This window comes from Cinclus cinclus, chromosome 5 (assembly GCF_963662255.1).
Source record: "Cinclus cinclus chromosome 5, bCinCin1.1, whole genome shotgun sequence".
NCBI classification, from domain to species: domain Eukaryota; kingdom Metazoa; phylum Chordata; class Aves; order Passeriformes; family Cinclidae; genus Cinclus; species Cinclus cinclus.
Window position 1 is genome coordinate 69566194 of NC_085050.1, and position 12777 is coordinate 69578970.

The window sequence follows — 12777 nt, forward strand, 5'->3', positions numbered from 1 at the left end:
GTTTGTCACATTTGGCTGTTAACTTCTGTGAAAAATCACAAGTATCTTGCCAGGCAGTAGAGAACCACAGCAAATCTTAACTTTCCCAGTGGAGTCACTACAGATATTGTAACCTTGGACGTGAAGGTACCCTAAAAAAAAATCAGTCTTGGGGTTTCATTTTGTGAGAGGCTAGAACTGCATCTTCAATAGAGGAAAAGGGGAAACACCCACTAATATTTTAAAAATACAGGAACTAAAATAAAAACACTCTTAGCTGATTATTACAAGCATCTCTATATAAAAGTGTTGTGGGTTTTGGTCACAATACCCTGTTTAGGAAAAGTACAGCTCACACTGCACAGATTCTGCAAAAGTTTCTTGCCCCCTCTTCCTCTCCCTGCCCATCCCAGCATACACCACACCACAACCATAGACACAGGGTCCTAGAATAATTCAACACAAAATGGACATTACAGGCCTCCAAAACTTCTTCAAAATTCCCATGAAAATGCAGAGCAGCTGAGCAGAACATGAAACTTTCCTGTGTGACCCCCAGCAGTACCACTAAGCAAACCCTGCACTGTAGAACAAACAGCTTCTGCCAAAAAAACAGTTGGAATATATTTAATTGCACAATGGTTATTTACTTTCCATGAACAAATGGTCTTCAGAATTATATAGAAGGCAAACATCAAAGCTTTTATAATGAAGTATCTTAGGAAACCTGACTAGAGATGCAAAAGCCCTACAAATACTACATTTACCATGTTACTAATTACTACACCCTTGGTTTATACAAGCAGTATATACACAATGCATGTGTTAAAAAAACAGAGTTGAAGTAGAAAGATAAGGAAAGATCAGTCCTCTGGAAAATGATCTAAACTTTGAATTTGGAATATAAACATATTTAGCTTGCAAACTTGCAGTCTTTCCAGCCACAAACCCAAGGATATAAATGGGGTATGCAGGACTCGAGAGTCTCCCACAGACCACAACAGAAATACAATCAGCAAGCAACAGTAATCCTGTGCCAAAACCTGAACAGGTACACCTGAGTTCTGAAATCCTTTTTCAAAGCCAGTTTCCACATTTCACCTGTACTTAACACATCAAATTTGATTTTGGCACAAATAACATTTGTGAAAGAATTCTTAACTCAGATGTTTCAATACCAAGCATTTTGGACATTTAGAAATGTGATTTAGTTGCCTTAACTACATGTTTATACCTTTCTTTTTGCTGTAATATATACATATATATATGAAATGTTATGTTCAATTCTAATGCCTACATCACCAAAAAGGTTATTGACAAACTGGAGGCAGTTCAGAGAAAATCAACACAATTTCTCGGAAGGCAGGAAGGACTTATTTATGAGGAAAGATTAAAAGAGCTAAATATTTATAGCTTGGCTCAGTAATGAATGAGGAGGTAGGGGACATGAGAACAGTCTAGAGATATCTGAAGGGTGTAAACACTAAGGAGGGAGAGCAAACGTGTTATACAAGGATGTAAATAGAAATAATGGGATAAAACTAAACAAGGAAAACTTAGGCTGAATATCAGAGAGCATTCCTGGACAGCAAGCTAGCTTGGCCACAGCAGAGTTTCTGAAGTGAAGCAATCAGAGCCCATGCATTTTGGAACACAAAAAAAACTAGACAAAACACTGGAAATTTTGCCACATGAAGGAATCTTGCTCTGCTGAAGAGAAACAGTAGATTACAAAAGTCTTTGCTAAGTTTAACTCCAGTGAAAGCAGCAGTATTTTACAAGGTGTTGAAAATGTAATATAAAAAACAGATAAAAAGCTGAATTGGGGGGAAAAAAGAAAAACAAAAACAAAAAACACTCCAACTAAGAACATTCCTTAATGATGAGCAAGTTCAGTTTATGTAACAGCTCGACTGACTCATGCTTCTGCAACTTCTAGAAGAGGAAAACTTCACGTGGGCTGCAAGGAGTTAAGGGCGCTGGACTGTATTTTCCCCAGCAGAGGTCACCCCACGGTAACAAACAGGGAAATCTGAGAGCATGGATTCAAACTTGAAGAAAGAAGAGCAATAGGAAGGAGACATCCTCCTCTCCCCTCATTCCCACCACTGGCTTTGGATGCAAAGTTCCTGGATAACACCACGTCCTGTAATCAGTCATAGGAAGATGACTGAGGATTTTTACCTAAGTAATGTTCAACCTGCACAACACTCCAGATTTATTTCCTAAGAGGTCCTCATGAAGTGGGTAAATATTATCTATTTGCAGCTGGATTACGAATCCATCTGCACACGCATAAGTAAAAGCCTCAGCTGGGTCATGTTTGGAATTGAAACCACAACACTTCTCACTGAGAACTTGAGATTACATTAGTTAAGTGTTTATGATTTGAGTACTGAGACACAGGCAGACTGACAGGGTTCCAAAAACTCAGGGGAAAGGAAATAAAAAGGGAATTTATTTTTTAACAAATATATAGAAGCAGGAAAGATAATGATGTTTTCTAATTTAAAACAGCTTAAAACGCAACTGAGGCCAAGAGGAAAGCACTAGAAAATGAATAATTTCATATATTTTTTTTCTTCTTGGTCCATAAAACCTCCACAAATTCATATTTGAGAACAACCCCTTAAAAAATTCTGGAAGCTGGCAAGCAGAGACCTTGCTGTTCCAGGTGCCATCACCCCTAATAAAAGACCTGACATCTTCGCAGTCAGTTCCGATGCAAGAATTATCCGTGCTCTGTGCCACTGCCAGAGGAAGCTGTCCCAGTGCCAAAGGAAATAAAAGTAACCAGAACATGCAGCAAACTTATTTATGAACTACAAGGGAGCAAACAGGTGTAAGCAGAGCTGGACAGTCCTATTTTGACTCAGCTGTTTTAAAGGGCTGCTCATGGGCAGATTTCAGCTCCAACACACGAACCGTGCAGACGCACTCTAGCAAAACCTAGGAACTGATAGAGCGTACTTCAATACTTCATCCAATGAAAACAGAAGTTCAGATGCTGAAACATTCCCTGGAACATACTGAACCCTGGCTGCATGATGCATGGATAATTCTCCAGGGCTGTGCCTGTTCCCAAGGCCAAGGGCCACGTTCCAGCCCCCAGCTCAGGGCTTGCTGAGCAGCTCTCTCAGCTCTGCCACGAACCTGAGCTAGGTGCATGCACCCTTGCCCTTGCCAGGAGTTCCTCATCTGCAGGAAAATGGAATTCAACACACAAAAGGCACAAAATATTGAAGGGAGACAGGAAACACCACTGAGGCACATAGCCTCCACATCCTGGGAACTAGGACCTGCAGGACAAGCTGTGCAGCCAGAGTGAATTAGGATTTCTGTGTGCAAGGGTTTGTCTAGAGAGTAGAAAAACTCTTAGGGATCTTAGTTAACTTCCAAAACCATTGGTTTACTGAGAGAGAGAGCAAGCTAAGATCCTAGAAATGGCACAGGGAATTCTCCAGGGTTATTGATCCTAACACCTCATTTTAAAAGTTATTAATATTCCAAGAATTTTTCCCATCTGTCTGGGAAGAGACACACTTGGCTGTGTTTTCTTTGACTCAAAAATTAATGCAACCTCAGTGTTTCAAAAGCTATTAGTACAGACTGTGGATTTTTTTTTAATCTTTATTAAGAGAATAACAGTAAGGTAATACCCTAAACAAGACAAACAAAGCCTTACCTGCTTCTTTGCACAAGGCTGCCAAGTCTGCACCCACATAACCATGTGCACTATCAGCCAGATGTGCCAACTGCTCTGCTGTGAGCGAATGGGGAACCTTCTTGAGAAGCTTCTGGAGTATGTCCAGACGGTCCTGGGCGTTGGGAATTCCAATTTCTATCTCCTTATCGAAACGCCCCGGCCTGCGCAGTGCTGCATCCAGGGCATGGGGGCGATTGGTGGCCCCAAGGACCAACAGCTGCCCTTCACTGCCTTCCTGAAGGCATCAAACAACACCAAACATTACTCTTAAAATACAGTTAAATGTCAAACAGATAATACAAGAGGCACTCCCATTTTAACCACCAAGAATCTGCTTTACTAAATCAGGAATGTAAGAACCAAAGAGACAAAAAGAAGTGCTTGAGCTAAAATGCAGCGCTGGCACAAGAACAAAATGGTATCAGCACACCCTGAATAAACAAGGTTGGGAAGCAAATCCGTTCAGGTATCAAACCCAGCAGAGACAAGAGGTTATAAAGCTTCCTGTAGGTCCAGCAGGAAAAGCAAGGTCAAAAATCCTAACCAACTTCCTCAAGCTCTGCTTCTTCACTGTTACAGTGAGGCAAGATCATTTAGGAGGACTCTTGTAATATCATTCTCTTTGTGTGAATGAAGCACTCTTTCCAGGAAAAATATCCATCAGCCTTTGTCACCACAAAACATGTTCTGCCTGTGAACAATACCAGACTGGGCAACTCCAACTGCCAGGCAGGAAAATAATGAGAAACTTGCAGATTACATAAACAGAAGAAATTTATTTTCAGACTCTAGACAAAGTTCTTTCATCTTTCCTGCTAATAATCATAAAATAATAGATGAGAGATTGCCAAACTTTATGGGCTTAATCCATAATTTACTCAAGTCAATTAAATTTACTGTTTCTTTATTAGGCTTTTGTTTATGCCCTACATACTGCTCTGGCAATCTTGAAATATCTGCTGTTGCCTTTAGTCATGCAGCCTATATAATACCAGAAGTATTCTGATTACTTTCATTTCAGAGCAATTAAAAATACCTGGTTTAGTTCAATGATGGACTATTACTGAATTTTCAATTTGATCTCCAAAACTACCAAAGGGGGAGAAGGCAAAGGAAAGGCAGTGAATGCACGAAATCTACTTTCTTTTAAACCAACAGTTTTCAGGAGATATTTTTCTCTGACATCCTCTGCTTAGCATCCAAAAAAGCATTAGATTATTCTACAAAGTCCCTCCCAAGTCTGTTTTCTTTCCCCACACGTGATACATCTCAAATTGGCTCCACTGTAGAAGCAATATTATTTTCTTCAGCAAGTCCTCATGTACATTTATTGTCCCATTAGATTCAACTTACTGAGCCAATGCCATCCATTAATGTCAGCAGTGAAGCAACAACTCTCTTTTCCACTTCATTCTGAGCCCCTTCTCTCTTTGGACAGAGTGCATCCAACTCATCTATAAATATAATTGAGGGGCGACTGAGGGGAAAAAAAAAAAGGAAAAAAAACGTTAAGGTGCTCAGGAAGATTTAAAACACTAAGGCAGAGGAAAGCTGCTCATGGAAAACATCCAGTTCCTACAAAAACTAACTAGCATTCCACTCCTTTAGGCAACTGGAAGTTTCAATCTTGTATACAGTGTTACTTAGAAAACTAAAATAAGTAATATATGAGACAAGTAATACCTTCAGTATGCAATAGTCTTTCCCTAATGTCCTACGGAAGTCTAAAGTCTGCCTAAGCCAAGTCTAACAAATTTGGCCAAGATGCCACCCTACTCCAGAAGAATGCTCTTATCCAGTACCAACACCAACTCATTTAGAGCTGGCCTCCAAAGACAAAACTCTAGATCCTGGGGAAACTCTGGCTCATGCTTCCATCTGTTGAAATAAGCACACAATGCACTAAATGACATAGGTCAAGCGATTTGGCACCATCCCTAACACCCCCTTAAAAAGAGCAGTGTCCAAAAGGATTTAAGTGGTATCCTAAAATTTCACTGCTTTCCTCCTAGCTAAGATCTACATAAACAAATTTATTTCCTTTTAAACAGCACTGGATAAAAAAAGAAAAATCAGAATTCAAAGATTCTTGCAAATATTTTTCTTTTAAGAACATTAAGGCTGGAACTGATACTGCAAAGAAAATTCTCCAAAGGAACGTACCGGAGAGAAGCCTCGGCGAATATCTGACGTAACCTCGACTCAGACTCCCCATAAAACCTGTGAGAATTAAAAAAATATTTTAATAAAAAACTTGGGGTTTTTGTCTTTTCCAGGCAACCTGGAAAATGACCGCTCGTGAGTTACAAAAAGCTGTAGCACACACTTTCAAAGTGTGAAGTCTAGGCAAACCTACAATAATCTTTATTTCCACAAGGACCAGAAATTAAGGTGAAATGGGGCACAGGCAAAGTTAGAAACATTAGAGATAAAGGGAACTGTTTCTCTTCTGTGCTAGAAACCATTTTACCTATATTTTTGAAAAACAACAAAAAAAATTGCTTCCCTGGAGACATCAGCCTGTGCAGTGTCACCTTAATTGCAAATAGGCTTTAACAAGTTCCTCCTCTTGTTGCAGAGCTATCCTACAGGCAACTGCAGATGCAGTTTTAATCCCCTCTTTAATCCAGTCCATGCCTTACACAGACTTCCTGGCCAAGGAAACCTCTTTTAATAAGAAGAACCATAAGCCCTACTTGAGAGAACCCCCTCCCATTTTGACTCTTTTGAGCAGATAACCCAGAGCAAACACTACATCTCTCCACAATGGACAGGTGCCAGGGTATATTTTGGGCTACTGTATTTACAGAATTAATGAAAATAAAGTGGGTGCACTCACTTGCTTATGATTTCAGGGCCATTAATGACAGTAACGTGAGCTCCAACCTCGTTAGCGATGGCCTTGGCAATCATGGTCTTCCCAGTTCCTGGAGGGCCATAGAGCAGCACTCCTCGAGGAGGAGGGATCCCTTGGGACAAGCACATGCAGGCAAACAGAGAAAAGAAGTTACTAGTGATAAATGCCAGGCCCAGCCTGCACTCGCACATTTCACTGTCCCTGTCACTACCAACACTAACTTGACTTGAGCAATGATTTCTGTAACACACACGTCATTAGGATGAATTAGGCTTTCAGGGAAAAGATCACTCTTAAATGGGACATTCATCCACATCTTTTATTTTTATGTCCAAAAGACAGTCTTTAAAATCACCTATTTAAATCATTATATTTTTCATTAGTTCATTATAGTCTTCACTGCGCTTTCTCAAAAAAATTACTCAGCTGAGTACCTAATGTCCATGAACACACTTTAAGTTACTAATGATTCTAACAGTGTCATTCTAACAAATTTACCCCATCAGAAAACCACTTCTCTTCAACGCTCCAAAAAGTTCTAGACATACTGTGAGGCTTGATTTCAGAATGTTTACAAGATGATGAAAAAACACACATTAAAAGGATGGATCTGCCTACTTAACGGCACACATTAAGAGCCAAAGAGACAGAAACATTCAAGCACAGAACATAAGGGACTTTGGAAGAACAAGGTACTGCTGTGTGCAGCTGAAGCTGGACAGGAAATACAGGTTAACTGCATGAAACACATCTGTGATCTCAGGTAAGGAGCCCACCAAAGAAAGTTTCAGACCAGCAAAGCCAAATTAAATGGGCACGAAAGACAAAACCAGAAGTTGAAAAACTTGAAAGCAAAAAGCAGAGACAAATGTTTGACAAACAGCACAAAAGACAGTGCTGAAACACAACCAAAGAAACATCAGGTGGAACTGGCACTCAGACAGGGAATGGTGCCTCAAGGACAGGCCACAAGCCCGAATCTTAGAAACTAATACACTGGAAAAGAGAAAAAAATATATCTGCCCTCTGACAAAGGATGAAAATAAAAGCAACTCTACAGACAGGTTCCATCACACCAGTCCATTAAGGCACGTGCTGCTTCCTCCTGTGGTGTTTCTGGCACTGGCAATACATGGGCTGTGGAACCACAGGCTCACCTCAGCTCCAGCCTCACTGCCCATGAGCAGACAAGGACTCCCAACGTTTGGATGGGGGCTAAAGATTTGTAACTGCTGAGAAAACACCATCATCCATCATGTGATTAGTAGAGAATCTGCTCAAGATTTAGGGATTAGGTAGAAGAACACTCATGCTAAATCAAACTCTGCTGCCACAAAACCACGTGGTGATGCTGGGGTTGGACTACTGGTGGATGGAGATGCCTCACACCATCCCATTGACACCTGTGGATCATGGCCAGGAAACAGCCACCTGTGTCCTACGGAAACTGTCCCTGCTGAAATCACCTCCTCTCTGAAGTGTGTGGGGGGGAAAGAGGTCATAGAGAGAAATAAAGGGCCTCCAAGCAAGATATTAAAGAAATATTTACAGGTAAAAGAGCCCTGTCTCACAGCAATGCCCATCTCAACAAGGTACAAAGCCATCTGTGATAAATACACAACACAGAGTCACAAAAATCCTCCAAGTTTTTATACGTATTAGCTATAACTTCATGTGTGGCAACAGTAATCACACTTGGTTTTCCACCCTGTAATTCCACACTGAACAGTCTGAGTAAACAACCTCGAAATTTTGCAGGAACACACAGGGATAAAAAAAGCAGAAGAATTAATCTGATTTTTTCTCAGTTTAAAATATATGATTAACTGAGTCTACCAACAAAAAATCTTATGACAACACAAACAACTGCACCACCTTTCAAGTGTCCAACTACAGAAGTCTTTCCTATTTGCTATAAATTCTGCTCATGTATGCCTGAATTTGAGTACAGACACACATTTCTTCTCTGCTCAACTGTTTTTCACACAGGCTAACCAGAATACCTTCACAATATCCACATACTGTGATTATAAAGCAGTTTGGCATTGTTTGGACACACAAGTTTACCAGATCAGCTACATACAATTCAGTGCATAACCCTGGAGTAATTAGTGCTTAGAAATAAAAAAAAGGTCACGTTAAAGAAGAAAGCCAGCTCTCAGGCATCATACCATAACTCTTGAACAGTTCAGGCTGCTTCAAGGGCAGTTCAACAGCTTCTTTGATAGTTCTGAGCTGGCTGCTTAAGCCTCCTATCTTGTCATAGGTGACCTGGGACTCACACTCGCCATCCTCTGCTACATTGGTCCTTGGTTCAATGAAATTGATTTTAGTTCTTGAAGAAATGAAGTAAAAACAATCTGTATTGTTCATTGCTCCAATTCTGCCAGTTAGCCGGAGTCCCTCAGTGCTGCCTTCCCCAGCCAGCTCCAGATCCTGGGTGAGGCCTGCACCATCTCCCCTGCTGAAGGTTTTGTCTCCGTTCCCAGAGGAGTCTGGAGCACTGGGTGTGACTGGTGAGCCTGGATCCACAGCTTTGCTCGGGGTGCTCGTGGAGGCAGCCTCTGGACTGTCACCAATGTCCATCCTGCCGAGCTGTAAGGACAAGTCTGAGGCACTGCTCTCCAGATCTGACCTCTCAAGGTCTGGCTCAGTGGAATCACTGGGAATGGCGCTGCTGCCCTGGGCAATCAGCTCTGCACCGTCAGTCCCCTTCACTTTCACCACCACAATGTTGCAAAGTTTGCCATAGTAAGTGAAAGCCAAGAGGTTTCCTGGCAGGACTATTTTCCCATCTACGAGATTAAAGAAAAAAATAAAAACAGACAAAGATTATGCTACTTCAATCTACTCTGGCAGCAATTAACACTCAGACATTCTTGCATCAGGATAATTCTTTATCAGGAATCTTAGCAAGTGCTATAAATTAACATAACAAAAGGTAATTACGAGGTAATTTCAGGCTCTTTGAATGATCCTTTTGTGCACAAGCAGACTCGACTGGATAAACATTTGTCAGTACCATATGTAATCTCCCATACTCAAACTCATCATTAATTTGAGCTTTTAAAATTTTATACAAAGGGAGAATTTGGAGTTAGCATTGTAAGAAGTAAAAATTTTGTATTCACTACCTCGAATAACTTACCTTTCTTTTTTCCTTACTTATGTACACCTACCACCCAATGAAGAGCAAATTCACTTATTTACCACCAACATTTAAAAAAAGGGGATTCAGAGATTGGGATTTGAAATTAATGTTGATCCTTTTAAGTTGCTATTAATGTGCAGCAGTGCACTCTTGTCCTCACAATGCAAGTAAACCCTGAAGTGCACCACAGTATCAGCCTGAAGGCTGTCAATGGGTGCTGAACACTCCTATCTTGAGCCAGATACACAACTAACAGACAGGAGAAATGGAACCACAACTAATTCAAATCAGGTATTTGCAGCATGACAAAATTAGTTAGCCCAAGACCGATCCCTGAACCAAGTGTGAACCAAGTAACATCCCATATTTTGTCATAAGCCCTTGATTAAGCACATAAAAGGAAACTGTTTGCTCTTATACCCAGAACTACAAAAACTGAACAATCAAGAAGCAGCAAAACTCATACCAAGGTTTCTCAGCAGACAGACAGACATTTCCTCAGCATTAACAGTGGCATCTTTGTTCCTGTGGTAGGAAGGGGAAAAAATTGGTCTTCCAAGCACTTAAAAACACAGTCCACAGCACTCCACAGCCTTCATATCATATGGATTTAACCCTGAAGATATTAGACACATAGTAACACAAGAAGTATACGTATTTAATCTGGGGCTAGTTTTGCCAAACAAAACGCTGTAACTAACAAAATCCTTAGTTGTAGTTACAATTTCTTAGGATCTCAAATAGGCAATGCAGGCATCTCACCTGTTCAGGCACGATAATCATTGCTACAGGTACTGAACTGAGAAGAATTTAGATCGGGCAGGTCTCTTTCAGCCTTGCAAACACATGTACCCAACTTTTATTGACTAAAACAGCACCTTGAGCACTTACACATCCGCTATCAAAACACTCCAAGTTTCCCCACAAAGCATTCCCTAGTGGTTCAGTTAAGTGATTCAGAGCTGAGACTCGCTTCATGCATTTTCCAGGGGGAAGTCCACAGCTGCTATAAGCACCCACTGTAAGCACGCTGAAAGGCAGCGGCACCAAAGGCATTTAGAGCAAGCAGACGCAGCTGCTGCAACTCAAAGTGTGAACAACGGGGGGAGCCCTAAGCCTGCAAATGAAAGCTTTTTCTCGATTTTTAACGATCAAGAAAGCAACTTGATGGAAGACAGGTGTAATTTGAGTTAATCTAGTTAACGTTGTTGCAGTCTGGAGTTGGGGATTGATTCTTTTAAGTGGAGGAAAAGCTAAATTATGCATGCAAGCACTACCCAGAGGTGTTTAATTTGCAGACAATCAACTACACCTGTAAAGCATCTAGAAAGCTAAGAAGTATTTGAACAAAGGGACTTCCATTTATTCTTTTAGTAATTTATGTTCTTGCTTCGTAGATAAAACTATGGCTCTCTGGAAGTCGGGAGAATTCCTTCATGGAAAAAAAATCTGCAACTGACTGACTGGGAACTGCGATGTTAATTTAAGTGCTAGGACACTTATAAACGTAACTATCAAATAACTTTATTTAGGAAATAACTATAATCAGACTCTGCAACAATCCAAATGCCAACTCTGTGAAATGATATAAGAATGACAAGTTTTGAAGGGAAGTGGCTGAATAAAAACCTCAGTAAGGTTACAACAAGCATCATACCTCAACTTCACATCGACTTCCTCTGCCTGGATGACTGCACCAGTCACAGGCTGCACAGTGACAGCATCACCTGGATTTACTTTCAGGCTCTTCTGTGTGGTTTCACTCAGCCCAATTTTCCCTCCTGGGAAGCCTGTGGTGGGCCAAGCAGTACAGACCTAGGAAGAGTTTTCAAAGCAAACACCTGTCAGTTGAGGTCTTGCTCCTCTCATTTCCAGTCAAGGTAAGCAATGCTTTAATATGAAGGATTAGGTTAAAATCTGGTTCCACTGAGCAAGACACAAGGGGCACTGAGCTCTTAAGATTTGATTGAAGACACTTTCAAAATTGAAGGGGTTGTATTTTGCCTACGAATATGATGGAAAATTCCACCAGGACTCTCTACATATTCTGCAGACGACTCAAAAGCATACACTGTGCTGATTAGAAAATGCTACTCATCAGTGAGAAAAAGATAAACAAATACACTTTATTTGCAAGTAAAGAAAGATGTGTGTTTGCAAGATAGAATATATAACCGATTACTTCACACATGACTTATAAATTCATAGAAAAAAAAATCAGCTGCATAGATTTTTTCCAACACGGAAAATACAAATGCAACCACAGTGTAGACAACATGGAAGAGCACAATCACCATCTTTCTCAGTGCATGGTCCATCCTTGTTCCACGGAATACAACAGGAACAGGCTAACAGCACGAGAAAAGCATTCATAGGGCCACCAAAGGGTCTCACCTCCTGCCGCCCATCAGCAGAGGTGAGCAGGGCCGGCCTTCCTATGCAGAGATCTGCAGTTTTCATGCTGCTCAGCGACAGCTGCGCCAGGGCTCTGCGCAGCATCTTCGGAACTTTGTCATCTCCTAAAGTTTTCAGGAGACAAAAAAAACCAAAAAAAAACCAAAAAAACCAACTTTTTTCCCCTTCCCTTCAGCAAACCCGGCGTTTCCCGCGCTTTCCGGGAAGCACAACCTCGCCGCCCTGAGGGGAGCGCGGATCCCCGTGAGGCGCTGCCGGCGGGGCTGGGAACACGGGAGGTGAGACACTGCCTCTCGGTACCGCCCTTTCCACCGCGATTCCGCCACGGCCGGCACCCTCCCCGGGGATAAGACCAGGTTTAATGGCAGGCGCGGTCCGACAGACCCCTCCGGTCCCGCATTCCTGAGGCGCCGGGAGCGCGGCTGGGCAGGGACTCAGATTCAAACGAGGCGCCCTCAGCGCGCCGGGGCTGAGGCAGCGGGGCTGGGGCAGCCGGGGCCGCCCGTGCCCGCCTCCCGCGCCCCGTACCTGCCTCCACGGCGTCAGCCACACGCAGCGCCGGCGGCCCGCCCGCGGCAGCTCCCAGCGGAGCATCCCGCGGGGAGCCACCCCCCACGGCCGGGCGCCCCTTGCTCTTCCTTCTGGAAGATGAGGCGGACATGCTGCCCG

The 12777-nt window shown here is 42.2% G+C and overlaps 1 protein-coding gene across 1 annotated transcript in view; it reads right to left on the reverse strand.

The window, feature by feature from the left end:
* The window catches only part of AFG2A (AFG2 AAA ATPase homolog A), a 160406-nt gene that overhangs the window by 147474 nt on the left and 155 nt on the right, over window positions 1–12777 (reverse strand). The window contains 9 exon segments of the mRNA XM_062493990.1: window positions 3665–3920; window positions 5039–5162; window positions 5849–5905; window positions 6525–6654; window positions 8714–9337; window positions 10160–10218; window positions 11351–11508; window positions 12088–12212; window positions 12637–12777. Coding sequence (XP_062349974.1) covers window positions 3665–3920; window positions 5039–5162; window positions 5849–5905; window positions 6525–6654; window positions 8714–9337; window positions 10160–10218; window positions 11351–11508; window positions 12088–12212; window positions 12637–12777 — 1674 coding nt within the window.